This window comes from Taeniopygia guttata, chromosome 2 (assembly GCF_048771995.1).
Source record: "Taeniopygia guttata chromosome 2, bTaeGut7.mat, whole genome shotgun sequence".
NCBI lineage: Eukaryota > Metazoa > Chordata > Aves > Passeriformes > Estrildidae > Taeniopygia > Taeniopygia guttata.
In genome coordinates this window covers 116,160,841-116,180,981 of record NC_133026.1, presented here as the reverse complement: position 1 = coordinate 116,180,981, position 20,141 = coordinate 116,160,841, and the positions used below count along the sequence as shown (strand labels likewise).

The following is a 20,141-nucleotide window of genomic DNA, read 5'->3' as shown; positions in this document are numbered from 1 at the left end:
AAAAGGTTACTTTATGAAAGGTTGAAGTTGTGATGATATCAGAAACACAGTAAAGAGAACCAAAGAAGAGGTAAGAATTTCACAAGATAAAGAAAATATTTACCAACCATTAGCTAAATTATTTTCAGTATTTTAACCACAGATCATTCTGAGTTGGAAAGCACCCACAAGAATCATTGGGTCCAGCTCTTAAGTGAATGGCCCACACAGGGATCAAACCTACAACCTTGGTATTAATTAGCATCATGCTCTGACTGAACTAATAATTTCTCCTTTTTCTTGCTCTGTGATGGTGGTTCATTGAAGAAATTCTAGTGATACTTTATTCTCAAGGGTCTTTATTTTCAAGGATCTCTTGCTTTGATGTTGTCAGTAATCATTGTTTATCCCTTTCTCTTCCAAACAAAACCATCAATTTTTCTTGGTGGATGATGCTGCCTGCCTTTAGATTTATAAGATTCAGACCTGAGAGTTTCAAAGATGTATAAAGTGGTGGATAGTTAAATCCTATTCAACTTTTTTAAATTTTGCCACATTTTGAGAAAGTATCCATTACAAAATAAAATTATCTTCAAAATTTACCTGACTATGACCTGAAATCCATGGCTTGGTTCAATGTATTTCACTGACTTCACTGACTGCTGGTTAGACATCTCTTTTTTAATTTATAGTACTCACTTTTCTAGGTAGTTTGAATATCCTCTAAGGCTATAATGATTACATACATTGGAACCCATTAGATAAAAAGGGACCCATATAGTATGATTAATACTTCACTGAAGATTACAATATTTTACTGAAGTGGTTTAGAAAATCAAGGGGGATTTCCTCAAGTTATTTGATTCACACCTTAGAATAAACTTTGTCATGGATACTCCCTTAAAACAAGAAATGAGCGGCTTTGGCTTTTTTACTGCTGTATTTCAAAGCTTAGTGATATTAGAATTGTGAACAAATGTTATCTTCAGGAAAAATCAGTGGCAGTCTCTCTGCGAGATGGATCAGCTCTGCATGGATCTGTTTTCATTTTTGAGGCTATTGTCTGTAAAGAAGGTAGGACTTTTCTTTCTTCTGAGATGAAACCTCACATTCTCTCTTGCAGGCCAGGCATGGGCATAAATGAAAAGACACTGAGAACTTTGACCACTTAAACTGCTAATTCATCTACAAGTCTGTCAAACAGGCTGAGTTACACATCATATCAGGGAAGCTGTGGGTATGGTTGTCTCAACTGTTCATTGCTCTCTGAAATCCCAGATTCCCTATCAGCATATAATGAAGACAGTTTACAGCCCAATGTAGAGCCTGACTAATCCTGTGCCCCCTGTGGCTCAGCACACCCTTTCACTATGGGGGCACATCATTTGCTCCAGGCTTATGCTTCCCACGCCAACTGCAGCAGTTTTTATTTTATTACCAGGCAGAGCTCTTAGACATGATTTGCTGACTGGGAAATTACCAATCAGGCAGCAGCAACAATAAAATGGATGTTACTTAAGGTGAGACCCAGAAATTAGGATAACCTATCTGCATGACAGTTAAGATTTGGGAGAAATGGCATTTACACAGTGGGAGTCTGAAAAGTTTCTTTTTGAGCTCCACAAACTAAAATAGACACAAGGTTGCTGCCATTCAGAAATGAAGAAGTAAGAGGATTGCTATTGGAAGAGGAAAATGGATTTGTAAAGAGGTTTCATTTTAATAGAGCAGCTGGATGAAAGGTACAGACAGGAAGGGGCACCACTTAGGCCTGTATGTGATGTTGAATGCTCAAGAGAGCAACGCTGGATGCTGGAGTAAGATTGATTTAACAATGGATGCAATTTAAGTGAAAAGGCTAAGGTGCTGGCAACTGGGGGTTGGAATAGCATCCATTTAAAGACAGATTTAATTTCAACAGAAAGGCCAAGGAGGTGGAAGGTGGAGACTAAAACAAAATCAATATTAAGTTAGGTTAGTAGAAACTAGAATCAAATGAGACAGTTAAAAAAAAAAAAGGCATACTGAGTATTTGGGAGTAAGGAAGCAATGCATGGATTTAAGAACTATTGAGGAACTCTCAATAAATGATCTAACCCCTAAAATCAGAATTATTATTCCATTTTAATAAGGATATTATTTATCAGAGTAGTAAACAAAAAAATTTAAGGGAAGCTAAGATCTCCAGTTTAAAGAAAACTGCATGGTTATAAGTATATTCCTACATAAAGATAATTCTCTTCTATCACAAAATCAAAAGACTTCTTGGGGTTGGAAGTCCAACTGAAGATTGTGAAGTCCAAACTCCCTGCTGAAACAGGTTCACCTACAGCAGGTTGCTATTGGTAAATAGCTACAGAAAGAGACTCCACGGCCTCTCTGGGCAGCCTGTTCCAGCGCCCTGCCTCCCTTAAAGTAAAGACTCTTTTTTTCCTCATACTCAGGTATGAGCTGACTGATTTGATTTTGTACTTGGTGTACTGGGAACCACCAAGAGGAGTCTGCCCCCAACCTCTTGACACCCACCTTTAAAATATCTGTCTGCATTGATAAGTTCTCCACTCATTCATCTCTTCTCCAGACTGAAAAGGCCTGATCACCTCTCTCAACCTGCTGGCAATGTCCTTCCTGATGCAGTCCAGGACACCTTTGACCTTCTTGGCCACCAGGGCATTGCTGGCTTATGGACAGATGTTGTCCACCAGGACTCCCAAGTCTTTCTCTGCAGAGCTGCTTTCCAGCAGATCAGTGCCCAACCTGTGCTGGTGCAGAGGGTTTCTCTTCTCCAGGTGCAGGACCTGTCATTTGCCTTGGTTGAATTTGTACCCAGTTGCGCAAATGTGCATCTGTATATATATATATATATATATATATATGTGTGTGTGTGTGTGTGTGTGTGTATGTATGTATGTATGTATACATACACACATATATATATATGTGTGTGTGTGTATGTGATATGGAATGTAATATTCATAGAATCATTGAATCACAGTATAATTTGGTTTAGAAGAAATCTTTAAAGACCATCTAGTCCAATCCCCCAGTACAGGGCAGGAACATCTTCATCTAGATCAGACTGTTGACCTTCAGTTTTGTTTCTAGTGATGAGGCACCTGGCACTTCTCTGCACAACCTATCCCAGTGTTTTGACATCCTCATTGTAAAAATTTCTTCCATATATCTAGTCTTAATGTTCTGAATAAATGGTGGAAATGCTTAACATTAATTGTATTTGTAAAATATAAATTGATCAGGTAGTAATGAACTAGCCTTTAGAAGCTGTCTAACTATCAGTCTTGAAATCAATTCAAAGTTTAGAGGAGTCTGTATATACCTGTGTTTGAACCAAAATAGGTATATATTCAACTACACACCCATTCATATGGATATACATACCCACCTACCCACATATATACACATGTACATATTTATCAAAACGGGTAAATTTTCTCAGGATGGTATAACACCATTCTGACACATATCTCTCTTCAGAAAACTGTGTTAGTACTTTCTGAAATAGTACATAAAATCTATTTTGCTTTCCTTACAGATATTTCTAAATATTTTACCTGTGCTCCTGAAGTCTCATTTAAATGACTACATGTAATATATGTGCATATTTCTACAGTCAGAACCCAGAACTGTAGATAGAAGCTAGTGATTGCAGCTCTGCACCTTTTGGCACCTGAATTCTAACACAATTAATTGGTAAAAGAGAGATCTTTAAAAAAAATATTAAATTTTACTCTCCTGAACTCTTCCTCAACTTTTTACAAAAAAAAAAAAAAAAAAAAAAATTATTAGACAACTCCAACTTGATCAAAATTACCAAATATCACTTCAATGTACGAAGCAGAGGAGAGAATATGCCTCACCCACTGAGCTGTCTGTAGTGCCAGATGTAGCTGGCTCTGGGCACTTGGGATTTCCTCACCCACAAAACATTTCAAAACTGAACTGTGACTTAATCACAACTGCTGTGACCTAATAATATTCTGGAGAATATCCAATAATATCATGTTTGCTAAAGTGATTGAGGTGATTCTTTTCTACTGAATTTCAGGAAGAAATTTCTGACTTGTGCTTAAGGGAGGAATTGTGGGAATGTGCTGGAGGTACTCTTACTATTTGAGTGATTTATCCCCTTCCTTAATGGAAAATCAATGAGCTGCTGGCTTGCATGGAAATGGTGTCTTGACTATTATCTCCATACCTATTCAAGCAACTCAACATTAAGAAATTAATTCTTTACTGAAGATTACAATATTTTACTGAAGTGGTTTAGAAACTCAAGGGGGATTTCCTCAAGTTATTTGATTCACACCTTAGAATAAACTATGTCCAACCAATGAAAAATTGGTTACACTTCATTTAGATGATGTCATTTCCTCACACTTTGTCTGCACCCTATTTGGACAAACCTTACATGTTGCATCCCACATGAATCTTATGGTACGTATGGTACTTTCAAGCAGGTAACTCTGCTGCTGCTAGAAATACTCCACAGTTAAGACTTCCTTTTCTGCACATTTTGCACCATCTATTATTTAAAGGCAATCTTTTGGAACAGTGTGCTGCAGCAGACAATGGAGAATACAACTGGAAATGAAGACCATTTTGTTCATTTTGCTATGGGAATGTAAAAACATACAGTTGCATGAGTATATGCTTTTTTTTTAGATTTGCTTTCCTGTGACAGATTATTCATCCATGGTTTTTAAGCAGAAAAAAAAGATGGGGGATCATGTCTTTGCTGCAGTTTTTTGCCAGTAGCCTATGTAGAATCAAACTTTTTTTCCCTCTAGTATTTGTGTTTATGTTGTTTAATCGGTTTTATTTTACACCACCTGAAAGATTAAGATTTTACCCTTGGCTGTGTGCAATATATCTATGCATATGTTTCTGTAGGAACTAGAATAAATGCTTTCTCAGGCAATGTATGATAACTGAATGTAAAAAAAAAAAAAAAGAAAAAAAAGAAAAGAGAAAAAATAAATTGAAATAGTATGTAGAGGTAATTTAAATAGTGTAACATTCCTGCAGTATTTCTTCCTTTATTAAATGCTTCAGAATTCATTGGGTTAGTTTAGTGTAGGAATGAGCATGCATTTTCAGGTAATTCACACACTAATGCTAATGATAAATAAAGAGGACTCCAGTAGGACTGTAGGACCATATGATGTTATTAGGCCACAAAGTCTTGTTAGAACAGAGTTTTATTCTTAATATTTCGACTACAGGCGAAAGTGGAGTCAGGTATAAGTAGGGTAGTAAATAGATGAGTCTGCAAATCAACAAACTCCAGCTGGACAGACTTCTAGAGTCTACAGAAACTGCAACTTGACATTTGTCTCCATTAAATATCTGGTGGGGTTGTCCTGGGCCACAGCTGAACTAAGCACATATCCCCCTGGATATGCCTGGTGACATTTCTGGCCACACCTCAACCTCTCCTTAAGTTCATGGTAGCATCTGCGAGATGATGCCAGAGGCTGTTCTCAGGGAATGAGCCACCCTGAAATGTGGGCAGCCCCTCACTGCAAGGAACCCCCCGTGGCATTGTCTGGGCTCCTTGGCTTTCCAGATGTCACAGACCACCTTTGAGGACAGGTATGTTGGACACTTATCTTTGCAGGAGGCCACTTTTTATTTTTAGAAAACTGTTCACTTGAACTACAGAATACATCTGGTTAAGAACCCACTATTATTCTATGCCTAGCAATATGTATACCTGGCAAAAATACTTGGTTTTAGTTTTTTTTCCAAAACAGGTGAATCAAAATTCTGGGGTTTTGGGTTTCTTGTCCGTATGAACAGAAAGATGCAAACTGCTTTCAAGCCTTCCAAAAATACTGGTAATCACTTCCATTTTCCAGAAATGCTAAAGTCAGGAGAATGCTATCAATGTGGCAGCTTATAGTGCTGTTTCTCTGCCAAGCATTAAAACTTATTATAATTTAAATGTCTGTGTCAAGCATACTCATCCACTGTCCAGGAAAAACACATTTTGTTTCAAGTAATTATAGTTTAAAGGTGAGAGTGGTGAGTGCTAAAGCCCAGTGATGACCTGTGCTGCTGTTTGACAAGTTTCGTTAAGTCCTCATTTTCAAGAAGATAATTTAGGACAGGTGTTGACTGGGGATGTTTGATTTTTGTATTGCCCAACAGAAGAGTAGTGCAGAATTCACCTTCTTGGCGGTCCTTGATATTAAACATTTTATCACAGAAATTCTTTTCTTAGAATGTAAATGGACTCGACTGCATGTTGAATTGTAATTAATGTAAAGATAGTAGTGGGTTCCCAAAAATTCCTTAGTTAAGGAAACTTGGATAATTATATACAAAGGTAATCAGATATTTTTAATATTAGCTATTGCTAGCTAGTTGTTCATTCACTTTGCAAAAAATAGCATATTTATAGGAAATTTATGATTGCTGGACCTACTGTGTAACTATAAACATTAAATTAAATGCGATATAAAATTCTTTTTCTCTTGTTTGATTACTGACAACAGATGCCCAATGGTGTGTGTGAATGTAATGCCATATGTCAGATAAGGCAATGCAGTAGTTTTTCAGAGGAAGTAATAATGTATCTTGCTTTCCTTAATATCTTTCTAATGATAGCATATGGAGGGTCATATTGGTACCACAATATGGGAAAACTTGTAATTTGTAAAAACAAATTCATCTTCCTCTCTGTTCTGAAAGTACAGCTGGGCTGTGAACACAACTAGCATAGAGGACAGACAAAAATAATCCTTTTTTTGTTTATTAATTTTGTTCTTGTGTTTTCATTTAGGGGATAAATCTTCATGGTGAATGGAAGCCTTTTCCTTTATTTTTGCCCATGCACAAAAGAGGTTTAATTTCATTGGATTGGCCTTTTGGCATTTCAGCCTCATTTGTACAAAAATGCTGAAATCACTACTGTAGTTTCGTGGCAAACCTTCCTCTCTGATTTCTCTGCTATTGCTTTATGCAATTTGTTTACAAATCAGTTTCCACTCCCCAAAATCCAGAACTATCACTTCTGACATGTGTCAGTGTCCCATTTATGAATTAGTATTTATTAGTAGTAGTACTAACAACTGTTTCTCAAAGAAGTCCAGAAACAAGTTTAATCATGATGTTAGCAATCTATTTTGCCTAGTCTCCAGACTCCACTGAATTAAAACAGTAACTCTGTCAAGGTGGAAATCATTTTCTGAGTTCATTTTTAGGAGAAAATGACTCACAAACAGGATAGTGACAGGCTTTTATGATTACAGATTTCACATATTCCTCTGCTTCAAAAGGGCTTATAGAGATTGATAGATCTACAAAGAAAGAAATGAAAAAATGAAGGAAAGTGATATAAATAGACTTTTTCATTAGGATGAATGATGGAAGGTAATAACCCCACTACCATAGTATGCCTTTTACATGTCTCTTTTTTTTTTATTCCTTTTGACCTGCTACCATCTTCCTTCTAAGTAAAAGTTAACTACAGTATGAAATGTAGGTAGGATGAGCAATAGCTGTAAATAAATGTTTCCTCAAGCATTATTACTGTTCAGAAAAGTGTCCATCAGCTGAAATGTCAGGCTCCAAATCCATTTAAGCACTGAATAGAGGCTAAACAGGCAGCTATTATTAATTTTTAAGTCTGCTTGATGGGTTTTAGACCAAGAACTGGGGTTAACTCAATGCATTAAATATTGCAGAGTATATTTAATTAGGGAGGCTTTGACACTCAGATGGCTGAGGATTTATTCTGTGCAAACTATTGCTTAAAATATGATGGAATAGCTGCATCTACCTAAGAAAAAGATCCCCTGCATCATATTTAAATGCATAAAATTTGTCATAGTTGAAAGTTTTTGGACTTTTATCCTAATGTAAACACTGTCTACTTTCAATCTGTTTTGAAGCACCACTGTGTTTACATCTAGAATAATTTTCTGTTCATTATGCCACAAGTTAGCAGCGTGAATTTCTCCAGAATAAGTCCTGTTCTCCTCAGCTAATTATCAAACTCAAGCCATTTTCTTATTGTGCCTTAAACAGACATTTCTTTATTCAAAATAAATCTGTGGGATTCCAATGAAGGGGCTAACATTTGTCTATAATGTATTTATCTACAAGCATAGAGGGCTTTAATACATAAAGGTGCTAAGACACAAAGTGAGATATTAAAGGGTTATTTATTTGCTTTTGATCCAATTCAAAATCTTAGAAGGCAATAAAAAAGTTAAAGAAAAATAAGCAAGTCAGAAATTACTTATTTCCAATGATTGTAAAATCTCCTAGCTGCATCTATTCCACTTCTTTGCTCCTCTATTTCTGTTCTTTGTGCATTGCTCTCGCCCCTACCTCAGGTCATTCTCTGCCAACCAAAAATACCTATTCACACAAGAGTATAGAAGATCAAATGTAGAGATACAAGTGAAATGGGAAATGTGTCCATTCCTAACAAAGGATATTGCACCATATTTTACAAGACAAATGAGGTGATTTTCACTTGTAACAGAATAAATTGTCATTGACAGTGCTGAAAGACAAACAGAAATTAAATGCAGACCCCTGAGTCAGTTGAGGAGAATGGGAACTGGGTCAGTTCTGCATACTGGATCACCTTAGCACTTTATGTGTTTTATTGGTTGATAAATATGTTACCTGTTCTCCATTCTCAGTGATTTGAATTTCCATTTGTATTGTATGGCTCGAAACCCTCAAAAGACAATTAGGTGGTCTCACCATCAAAGGAAAATAAAGCAGCCCCCATCTCTTCTGAAATAGACATCTTTTTTAAGTGAACAGAGCCCTTAACTTGGAAAAAACCCTCTCGTGAGGCGTTCAGTGTGTAAGCCAGATATGGTCTGTAGCACATGACTGCAGGTTCCATGAACATGGAAAGTTTCCTGGGAGTTTTGTCTTTCACACATGCCTAAAACAGGGTGTGTGAAGCACACTATAAAGGGCTAAACAAACCCAACAGTTGTGTAAAAAGGAAGAGTCTGATTTCCCAGGTACAGATGCATCTGTACTTGCATATGGCTGTGCGTGTGCACACATGATTATCCTTCAAAGTCTCTGTAGTTTGTGTCTTCCTCATCAGCTTGCAGACCTCCCCTAACACCTGATGTAGCCTCCTGGTTCCAGGCATTTAGTTAGTAACTGGCTCATAATCAAAGTTTCCAGCTATCCCCAGGAAACCCTGGCTACTGCCCTGACTCATCACAGCCATATGGAAAGGAGCAGTGTCCGGATTTCACGGAGCAAAGGCATTGTTTATACATCCCAAACCACGCAGCCATTGTGCTGCTGTGCCATCTGCTGATGCCCTCTGTTATCAGTTCCTGTCTAACTGGCAGTTTCCAGCTTTCCCAGGAAGCATTTTCTGGGCTTTTCTTCTTGAGCCCTACATTTTATTTATGTTTCTTCTCCAAGTGTTCATATCTCTCCTTTAGAGCATCCATCTTTATCCAGGCTCCTTTTACCTTTCCACAGTACACTATGTGCACAACATGCTTATGGCTCCTTACCACTCAATTTTATCTGAGAATATCCTTGATATGTTTTCTTCCTAATAAAAACCTTTAAATGAAAGTGTTAAAATAGATTTGATACTATTGTCTGTTGCATTATGATGGAGAACTGAACATTATGCCATTTGTAGCAATGGAAAAATATTTTCTTTCTAGCCCTTCACACTGTTTTCAATGAAAAAATCTGCTTTTCCATCACAGAAATTAATTACTTGAACTATGTTTTCAATAAGATTTTCTAGGTATTATACTTTCTTATATACTTTTCTATATACTAAGTACTTTCCTATAAACTAAATTAATTTTTCTTATGATATTCACCCACCAAACCTATTCTGTGAAGAAATAGAACAAACTGTGCAAAGATTTATAAATAAATATTTAGTTGTATGTTATTTATGCTATAATCAAAAAATGCTATTGACATTAGTTCTTTTTTCCCCTAGAGAGAGCTATTTTACTGTTCACCTCCTTATGAATGAGAGGAAGTAATTTAAATGATCACACCTTGTCCCTTTTAAAAATTTGTTCTTCTATTTGCTCCTCTGCTCATCCAAGACTTTTCCATTCTCTCTACTGCTTTTACCAGTGGCTATCCCAGTCATGTGGGTATGGTGACATACTCAGACAATTCTCACAACCACTTTTCACACAGCATCCTACCAAAATATTCAGCATATTCAGGGTTTTCCAATGGTGTCTTAATGACTTTTTGAGAAATACTTTCTTAAGGTGTGCACATTTTCAAATTTTTGGAACAACATCAGTATGTATATAAGGGTTTGATTGACAAAAGCAAGTCAAGCATATGGGATCAACATTTTAATTACATAGCCTAGGTGCCTCTAAGCATAGATCAGGTTTATCTAATTATTGAGCAGAGTGATACTGCACACTGTAAATGGCTTGGTCTGTCCTCTCCGTTAATTTTACTGCTGATAAAGATGTCATTTGGAAAACAGATTAAGAGGCTTCAGGAACTTTGATTCAAATGTAAATGTACATACGTAAAGACATACATATATATATATCTTTATGTATGCAACATGGATCACATAATTTTTATCACTGTGACTGGCTCAGGTAAAAGGTTCACAAATCTTTCAGAAGTTCAGAAATTGCAATCCCAGCTTGATAAGTTATTAGTACCTAAAGAAATATGTCTTTAAGCATAAAGACATATGTATATTGTATACATGAATGCCAGATTCTGCCATTTTTCAAAATTTGCTCTTTGCCTTGATAGTTTAATGCAAGACTAAGCCTCAGCCCAGGTACCTTGGCTCCAGAGATGGTGAGGTGTGTATCAGTACTTACAGCTGTCCTCCTCCTCCATGAAAATACTGATCACGTAACAGGCATACACAAATCCAATCAGCTGTGTGAAAAAAGAGGAAAAAAACATCATTAGATCACATTGAACACTTATAAAGCTGTTATTACAATAATATATACAGGTGTCACAGCTAAATTTTAAAGATATTTACTTCTATTTCCTGAATTTACAAATTTCAGTCAAACAGCTAAATTAATTTCCTCTTTTTTGCTCATGTTGCATAACTTATATTTTATATTTTATATATAAATATGCATTTTATAGTTTAAAATATTTTCCTATTTTCGTAGTTTCACTGGGATCAGTATTGATGAATACTGCTATTCTGTAATACTGGTGGAAAACATCCGTACCCTGATGTTCAGCTATTATTTACATTTCTTTGTTCTTACAAATACCTCTGTTCTCACATGGTTTTCCCACATGAATATGGACCCCTATGCACCTCATATGCTTACTAAAATGCCAAAATATTTATTTACTGCTACAGAATTAAGTAATAGTAATACTTCTATGGAGTCCACAAGAGATGACTTTTGGTGCTACATAAAGCATCCCAGTGAAAAACTGTTAGGTAAAATTTAAAATTGATATGTGAATTGTCATGATGTAACTGAACAGTAAAACTGGGTTATAATTTATTGACATCAGGAAACACCTTATTTTATGTAATTCATGTTAGCGATGCAGCATATGAACAGTATCATTTCCCCAAAGAACCACAACAGACAAACCATGCCATTATTTTAACAGCAGCACACATGAAAGCATCCTCCTTAACCCAGATCTGTGTCACTTGTGCCATCAAGGGGAAGGGATTAAGATCTTTAGGATCAAGAAATAGAAACTCCACTCATTCCTTATCCATATAGACAAAATATTTTCTTATGACCAAGACCAAAGATGAAGAAAATCCCACTGGGCAAGGAAACCTATTATACTGCATGGCCAGACATGTTCAATCTTGAGAAAATATTGTTTGTGCAGCAGTACCCAATTCATGCTATCTCAAAATCTTGAAAAGATGCTTCATGAGAAATTTCAAGAATAGCCTAGAGATTAGTTTTAAGAACACTCCTTTTTCTCTGGTCCATTCACAAAATCTAATTAAAATAGTTATTCTAAGGATGTCACAGATCAGCCATCTGAGAAATAGGTAATTTAATAGTATCTAGACAGGTATAAGCTCTTTCAGAAGCAGAGAAATCATTCTAACCTGCTTTCTGGTTGGGCTGCACGAGGAGCTTTACAAGCAGTTCCAAAAGCCTCTCTGCAGACAAAAAGCTTGTCCACACAAGGGAATTCAGAGAAGTTAAGATGAATTAACTAAAGCTCTGAAATCAATGCACATAAGATAAAGTACATCAAATCCCTGTGTGGCCTTTCCCATTCAGAAATAAAGTGGCCCTAGTTCACTGCTGCTTAATCCTTCTCCAAGGGATTAATCTTCCCATGGAGAATTAAGCTACAGTATGCTGAAGCTGAGCTACTTGTGAATGATGGCTGTCACAGTACTGTGGCACCGTCCTGACAGAGCTTCCTGTCCAGGGCATTCACCTCACTGCTGTTTTCACAAAGTGACTTTAATCCAACTTTTCTCTCATTCTGAGCAGACTACAGTATCAGCAGCTTCCCTGGCTGCTTTTTGGTGTCCAATTTGCTGCGTGCTATTGCCACAGCCTCTCTCAGGTGAACATTGCTTGGTGGCACTGATGCTCTGAGCCAGCTAAATGCAATCTAGCTCTGGAAGAGGCACTCACTGGCGGTGGCCAGGATGGATCCATCCCCATGAGCCTGGTGCCATGGAGGCTGCAGCCAGGATGGGATCCACAGACACAGCAGGGCTCACTTTACCTGCTGAGAATTGTGTGGGTGGTTAGGAGCACTCCAGCTCCTGCTATTAATGACAATGCGATCTGACAGTTCTGCTACCAGCATATCCAGGGCCAGCAGTGGCTTACAGATTCCTTGATGGATTAAGCACATTTTTTCCTTAAAAAAACAGTTTAGAGCACCTTTCAGACATGCCAACTAAAACAATATAAATACAATAGAAAGGCTTCCAAGAGATCAAAAGACAAATCATACTGAAGCACAGACAGATGATTCTTCAACTAATTGAAGTTGACAATATGAAGAGGGCATATTTATTACAGCACTGGACACATGGGGAGTAACCTCCCAAAGACACCTGTAAAAAAGTCACAAACTCCTGCACTCTATTTATCCAAAATTCTTTTACATATTCAGATGGTTTCCAGGACAGTTTCTACAATGCCTATTACATAAACATTAGCTCTTGCATCATATTATAATTATTTGAATGTCCATTATGGCTGCGCAATTGTCCTCTTTAATTGGGTTGGTGGCCTTCTGAAGAGGAAATAAGACATCTTCCCCATGGTAAACTCTTCACCCTTGTCAAGCTGGCAGGGCTGCTTGGCCTGCTGGGCACAGTCCAAACCTCCTCTCATTCTTAGAAGCCAGTTGTTCCTGCACTCTTACAATACTTCATATATCACCTGTCATTCCTAACCTTGTTTCAGTTATCCCCACCTGGTATCAATTAGTTTCCTTGTTAGGTTCTAATCACAGTATATGATCTTTGCTAACTACATCCTTCATTTATTTAAGCTCTTAATTAAAAAATATATATAGTTTTCACATCTTAGTTGCATTCCTACCTCAACCTCTTGACTCAATATCTGAGATGCAGTACTTGTGCCACCTGAAAGTTACATGTAATTTAAAAAAAATATTGCATTAGTACCATGGAAAAACCAGAACACAGGTGATTTTTCATAACAGGAACAGCTGTAAATGGCAGCAAATAAACAGCTGTTTATTTACAATGTTTCCTAATCACCATTTGTGTTGTGCAATTTGACTGCATAAGTCACCTGGGTTTGTTTCTTTTTCCTAAACATGACAAAAATATTTTGAAGATTAAAACTGCTGAATAAATAATGAACATGATAGAAATTAATTGTAGTACAGGCTGTGGGTTAAGTGTTTGTGAAGGAAGATCAAATATTAGAATTATTTACTACTTCCCCATCATGTATTTATTTTTTCTTATTAGTAGTATTCTGTATTAAATTAATTTTATTTTTATAAATGCAATTCCTTTTTTATATGTACATGTGTACTCTATATCCATGCATATGATATAAAACGTATCTCTGTAAGTGCTTCCTGCAGATTTTGCAAATGTCTAAGGTGTTGGAAAACTGGATAAAACACAGCAAGACTTCCACTCTAATGAGTAATAAACTATCTGACACAGAGAAAGCAATAGGGAAAAATGCTCAAAAAAGTCTTCCAAAGCACGTGGGTCACGACAAGCCTGAGTTTTATCAGTCCTAAGAGCTTACATCTTGCTCTTTCAGTAGACTTCCTCCTTAATCTTTTCCCACTCTCTTCAGTGTTTGAAACTCACTTTGCCTAATCTGTGACCTTCTTGCAAAATTTCTTCTCAGAAATATATTTCTTTATATTCCTGAGCATTATAAATCACTGCTAGCTGTTGTATTTATGATGTATATCTGTTTAAAACACACCATTTCCCCCATCTGTTTAGTTATCAATACCAGGAGTAATAAGAAGTATATATACACCCCCTTTCAATTCTGTGGTCTTTTCAAGGGGAAAAAAAAAGATGAGATGACTAACCACAGCCCTCCATAACCCAACAATATATTTCTGTAGTTAAAAGTCAGAATGCATTTTTCTGAAAGAATAAAGCAGCAAGGAGATAAAAGAGCCCTTTAGCATCAATTGTCAGATATTGCTGCTTGAGGGGTCAGCAATGCTTGGCTTGTAACCAACAAACAAGACTGATATCTACAGCACCAGTAACAAGAACTGATAAAGTGGGAATATATCCTTTGACAGATGAGACTTGTTTCCAGGTCCTTAAACAGAGTTACAGCCACCACTGTGTGAATATTTTTGTAAATGAATCAATTAAAACCTCTTATTTTGCGTTATTGATGGACATGTTAATAAAATATTTATTCCAACAAATTACTTTTGGTATCTTGATTAACACAGCTGCTGTTTAATTAATAGTGTTATGCTCATGTGAACCCATCTAGCCATCAGGCTAATTGCCAGTCTTGGTGCTGGAAATGTTGGCTATTGGCCTGGCACCAAGTGATAGACTTAAACGTGTGTTCCCTGATAACTAAAGCAATTATGATGCATATGAGCTGGAAGATTCTTAATTTGGTTATCTTGAGTTTCAGTAATCATTTAAAGGGACCAATGAAGTGGTTGGAACAGGATGTCCAAAGCATCGAAGATCACTAGCACCTGAAAGTATAAATAGGATAAAGATATAAAGTATATATAGTATAGTATAAATATATAAATTTACTACATATTAGTAAATATATATAGTATTCACATAATTTTATATAAATACACGATATAAACAAATAGTATAAATATATAAATTTATCTCTGGCATGATTTAGAGAGAAATGCAGATGGCCAGAAGGCCTTGTCTTAAGAACATTGAGTTCAAGGCATGGAAACCTTCTGGGATTCCTGCACTGTATAAGACTGCCTGCCTTACCTGGAGAGCCCAGGCTAGTTAAGTGTCTCAGGAGACACCTGTCAGTGCTATTCTTTGGAAAATCAAGTGGGAAATTGTGGGTAGAGGCTGCTGTCCGCAGCCTTCTTCCATCTACGCAGTGGTTAGGGTACACACCTTTGTTTAGACAGAATAAACAAACCATAAAACATTTCAGGTTTTGGTTGGAAGGGACTTTAAACCTCTTCTGGTCCAACCTCCCAGCTGTGGTCAGGAATATCTTTTACTAGGTCAGGTTTCTCAAATTTCATCCAGCCTGTTCTTGAACCCTTTCAGGTATGAGGCATCCATAATTGCTCTTGGCAACCTGTTCAAGTGCCTCACCACCCTCATTGTAAAATATGGCTTCTTTATAGTCAATCTTTCAATTTACAACTCTTACCCTTTGCCCTCTCACCACAGTCCATGGTAAAAAGCATATAACTATCATTCTTATAAGCCCCCTTTATAAATGGAAAGGCCAAAATAAAGTTTAAATAGCCCCAACTCTCTCAACCGTCCAAATATTCTCATGGCCCTCCAAGTGGAGTATTATGAAAGCAGAGTAGAGGGGTAGAATTACCTCCCTTGACCTGCTGCCTACACTTTTTGCGATGCAGCCAAGGGCACAACTGTCTTTTTAGACTACTGCTAGTGCCCTTTGCTGACTCATGTTAAGTTGGACATCCACCATGGTTCCCAAGTTCTTCTCAGCAGGGCTCCTTTCAAGCCATTTATCCCCTAGTCTGTACTGATATAATGGATTTCCCTGATCCAGGTACAAGATCTTTCCTGTGGCCTTTTTGAAGTTCATGTGGTTCACACAGGCCCACTCCTTGAGCCTGCCAAGGTCCCTCTGGGTGGCATCTCTTCCCTCAAGGCCACCAACAGCACCACTCAGTGAGGTGCCATCAGCAAACCTGCTGAGGGTGTACACAATACTGCTACATCAGTGATGGAGACACGAAAAAACACTGGTCCCACTGTGGGCCCCTGAGTGATACCACTTGTATTGAACACTGAGCCATAATTCTTTGGACAAGACTGTTGGAAAGGATGAATAAATATAGTTGCCTAGCAAAAGATTCACAGTAGTACAGCCAGGACGAAAACAATCCCCCCTATTGGCTGGACAATGCCCTTACCTACAGATAGGTCCAAAAGTCAAATGGACTGTTTCCAACTCACCCACCAAAATGTATGGTTCATCCCACACCTGTAACTCTCCCCTGAAACATCAGGTGTCTGTGACCCCATTGGCCCAAGTCTTGTTCCAACCCACCTTGAAGCCCCCTGATAAGGGGTCTCCAGGGGGCCAGATACTCTCTTGGAATCCCCGCTCTCTTAGAACTTCCACCCTCTCCTAGAACATCCTCTCTACCCCTTGTCTCTCCCCTCTCCCATCCCCTCAGGCCTTGCCATGTGCTGCGTCTGGCAGCTCCAAGCAAGACCTTTCACCATCCCTAATAAACCTGATATTCTAAGAGCAGCCTTCAGAGATCTCTCGTCTCCATTCATCGAAGCTGTCCTGGACTACAGCTTACCCTACACATGACCACACTGTTTTTAGACCCATCAGAATTTTCCTACCAAAAGCCTTATTGCTTCAATGACTAGCTGAGAAGTGTTGCTGAATTCTCAAAGTCATAGTGAAGGATAGGCTCAGGATGTGAGAAACAGTTGTCACCTAGGCTATAAGTTGGCAGAGACTTCAATGTGGAGCCCACAAAGGGATTTCTTTTTAGTGGAATATGGGTACATTGATATTATGCTATTATCAGGGCTTTTGATGCATAATTTATTTTCTGCTGATATCCTTAAGTAGAAATAAAATAGTAGTAGCCTCTGTTATTTTTCTCCCATACAAGGAGTAGGTTCTCAAGAAGACTTCAATGCTTTAGTCCAACTAAAATCTCCAGGCTTAAGCTATGGACATCTGCATGAAATGTAAATGCCTAGTTTAATAGAATCAAAATTAGATTATATAATTGTCCATCATTAAACTGAGAGAAACTATTAAAACATAGAAGAAATTAAAAAACTAATAATTTGAGCAAATATATACTGTGAGATATAATTGCTTTAATAAATGGATATTAGTAGAACATATCCTATTAAAAATAAGAATCAAACTGATTGCAAAAATGCATGTTTACTTGCTAATGAATGTATTTTAATAGTTACTACTTAATGTGGATTAACCTTTCCTTAGGAAAGCAAGGACAAATGCAAAAAAAAAACTAGAGTGATGATTTAAATCAAGGCCATTTTCTGAAGACTGAAATACTTTTTATTAAAATTGATGATTTGGATAATTTTGATTTAAATCTTCCTGCTTTGCTCTGTCATCATCAGCTGCGGTCTTTAAATACATTATCACAGTATGAGATTACTTTCCTATCAGCTTCACATATTGCAGTTGCACTGGTCCAAGTAGTTATGTGATTCTTCCCTCAGTATTTAAGATTACATAAAGCAGTGCCCTGGGCTATCAGGGTTACTATTCAAGGTCAGGTGTACAACAAGTCATTTACCACTGTTAGGCAATTACACAGAATTTTGTAGAGGTATCATTGCAACAAATCAAACCATCCACATAAACAAAATAAAATTACAGCACTCCTGGCTCCAAGAGGATGTGTGTGACATTGTGGGTAAACTAGATTTGTAAGATTTCTCCCATCTGGAGAAAATGGGAACTGCGCTTTACATTCTTCCTTGTACACATCTAGTCTACACAGCTTATCATCACACTGAATATGGTTTTTTCTTGACTTCTTTTTTGCTGATGAGGACTGAAAATCATTATTTCTTATTTATGTCTTGGGGTTCTTCAAAAGTGTAACTTGGCAAACACAATTCCTTTTATTCTGCAAGGAATTTCTCTATTGCCCAATTTCCCACAAAGACTGAGGGAGCATGAAAGAACAAACTTTTAGAATTGAATCTTTATGCATTAAAAATTTGTAGGATACAAAGATTGACAAGATGTCTTAAATTTAATGTATAAAACAGAAACTGTGTATCAAGAGTGAATTTACTAAGCAAAAATGTAAAAATGCATTAAAATACAAAGCATCCTACCTATTACTCTCTCCTGATTAGCATTTTAAGAAGAGTTAACAACTACTGAGGAGAAGCTGAAACATTAACAGTAGTTAATCTTCTTAGCTACCTACTTGCCACTAACACATTTATTAGTCTGCAGAGAGGACTGTAAAGCCCTTTTCCTCCATTAAAGACTAGAAAAGTGCTAAATCAGAATGAGCAATACATAAGGGAAACAGGATATTATCCCAGTATCTGTGTGTATTCATGATTCAGCAAGACAGAAATATGACTAAGATTATCAGGCACAAAGAAATAATATCACTACATATTTCAAGACAGTGACAAAGGAAAAAGATTCAGAGTAACAGCAGTATATAGATGGAGCATAATAATAACCATTTACTGCTATAGTATATATAGTTATCCAATTATATGACTCTATACAATTATGCACTCTATCTGCTTGATTATAAGCATTTTACTAGAAACATAGTAAAACTGTATCATTATAGATAATTTCAAAACTGAATGCAATTTTCAAATTAAAGAACAGACAGTCTCAAAGGTATGTCGGCATTTTCCAGAATTATATGATGAAATGCATAACATTTTATACTGGTTGCAGGGGGAGGCTCAATCTGAAAGCACTGAGAAATCTAAAACCATAAAAGTGCACAAACAACTGGCAAATTGTCCAGAGCAGGAAAAGGTAGCAGCAATAGCTTAAGTACTCTATGTTGTCTGGTTTTTGGTTTTTTTTTTCCCCTCTCCTTCATCTTCCTAAAATTGATTTGAGTTGAGTAAAATTCAGGCTGTAGGGGTACTGTTTACTAATTTAATCAGCACTGCACAGTGCCGGCCTGTGGTGGAAAGATCCTAGAGACTACAACTCTGATAGCCCTTAAAATGTGCTAAGGACTCTAAAAATGGGTGACAGGAGCTAGTGGGGACTTTTGCTATATATTTACCATGGAGAAACAATTGAGCATATACTAAAATGTCTGTTCTTAAAATACACAGAAGTTATTGGCTAATGCGGCAGAAGACAATTCCTCTTGAACACCATCTAGCTAGAACTGGGAGCCCAGCAGCAGGCTGGAAGAGACTAACACCTGTTAGCTACTGTGCTTTTTGAAGTTCTACCTTGTGTTTGTATTTGTGTTTGTATTTGTGTTTGTATTTGTGTTTGTATTTGTATTTTTGAAGTTCTACCCTGTATTTGTACCCTGTATTTGTTCTTAAGTCCTTGTTTCCATTGTGTCTCTTGAGCTCTAAATTAAAAATTGTATTGACAATCTAATTTTCCCCCACCAAGATCAGAAACTTTGCACTTGGTCTGGGTATTTATTTCTCCAGCAGCATAAATGCATAACTACCCCATTACCCAGTTGCCCAAAATGACTTTACCAGTTAAGAGGGAGGACTGATGTGTTATGTTACCAAGAGGTGTTCCAGGTTTGTGAGGGCTGAGAGCAAGAAAGGAAACATAGTGTGTTCTCTCTCTCCTCTTGCTCTTCAGCTTGGCTATGGGTTATTCTCCCTCCATATTTTTTTTTCTGCAAGTCCTTATAAATAATATTTTGTGTTCTGACACCTGAAAGATGGAGGATTTTGAGCAAACTGTGTAATCCAATCCTGTGTATAATTACAAAGGTCACAGGATTTC

At 37.1% G+C, this 20,141-nt stretch overlaps 1 protein-coding gene across 7 annotated transcripts in view; it reads right to left on the bottom strand.

Annotated features, from left to right (window-relative positions):
* The window catches only part of NKAIN3 (sodium/potassium transporting ATPase interacting 3), a 332,888-nt gene that overhangs the window by 13,601 nt on the left and 299,146 nt on the right, over positions 1 to 20,141 (bottom strand). For 5 of the 7 annotated variants that reach the window (XM_072924689.1, XM_072924690.1, XM_030266260.4 and 2 more), the window contains one exon: positions 10,830 to 10,890. In XM_072924689.1, coding sequence (XP_072780790.1) covers positions 10,830 to 10,890 — 61 coding nt within the window. Of the gene's footprint in view, positions 1 to 10,790; positions 10,891 to 20,141 lie in introns of all 7 variants that reach the window. The other 2 variants (XM_072924691.1, XM_030266262.4) reach the window with 1 other exon arrangement.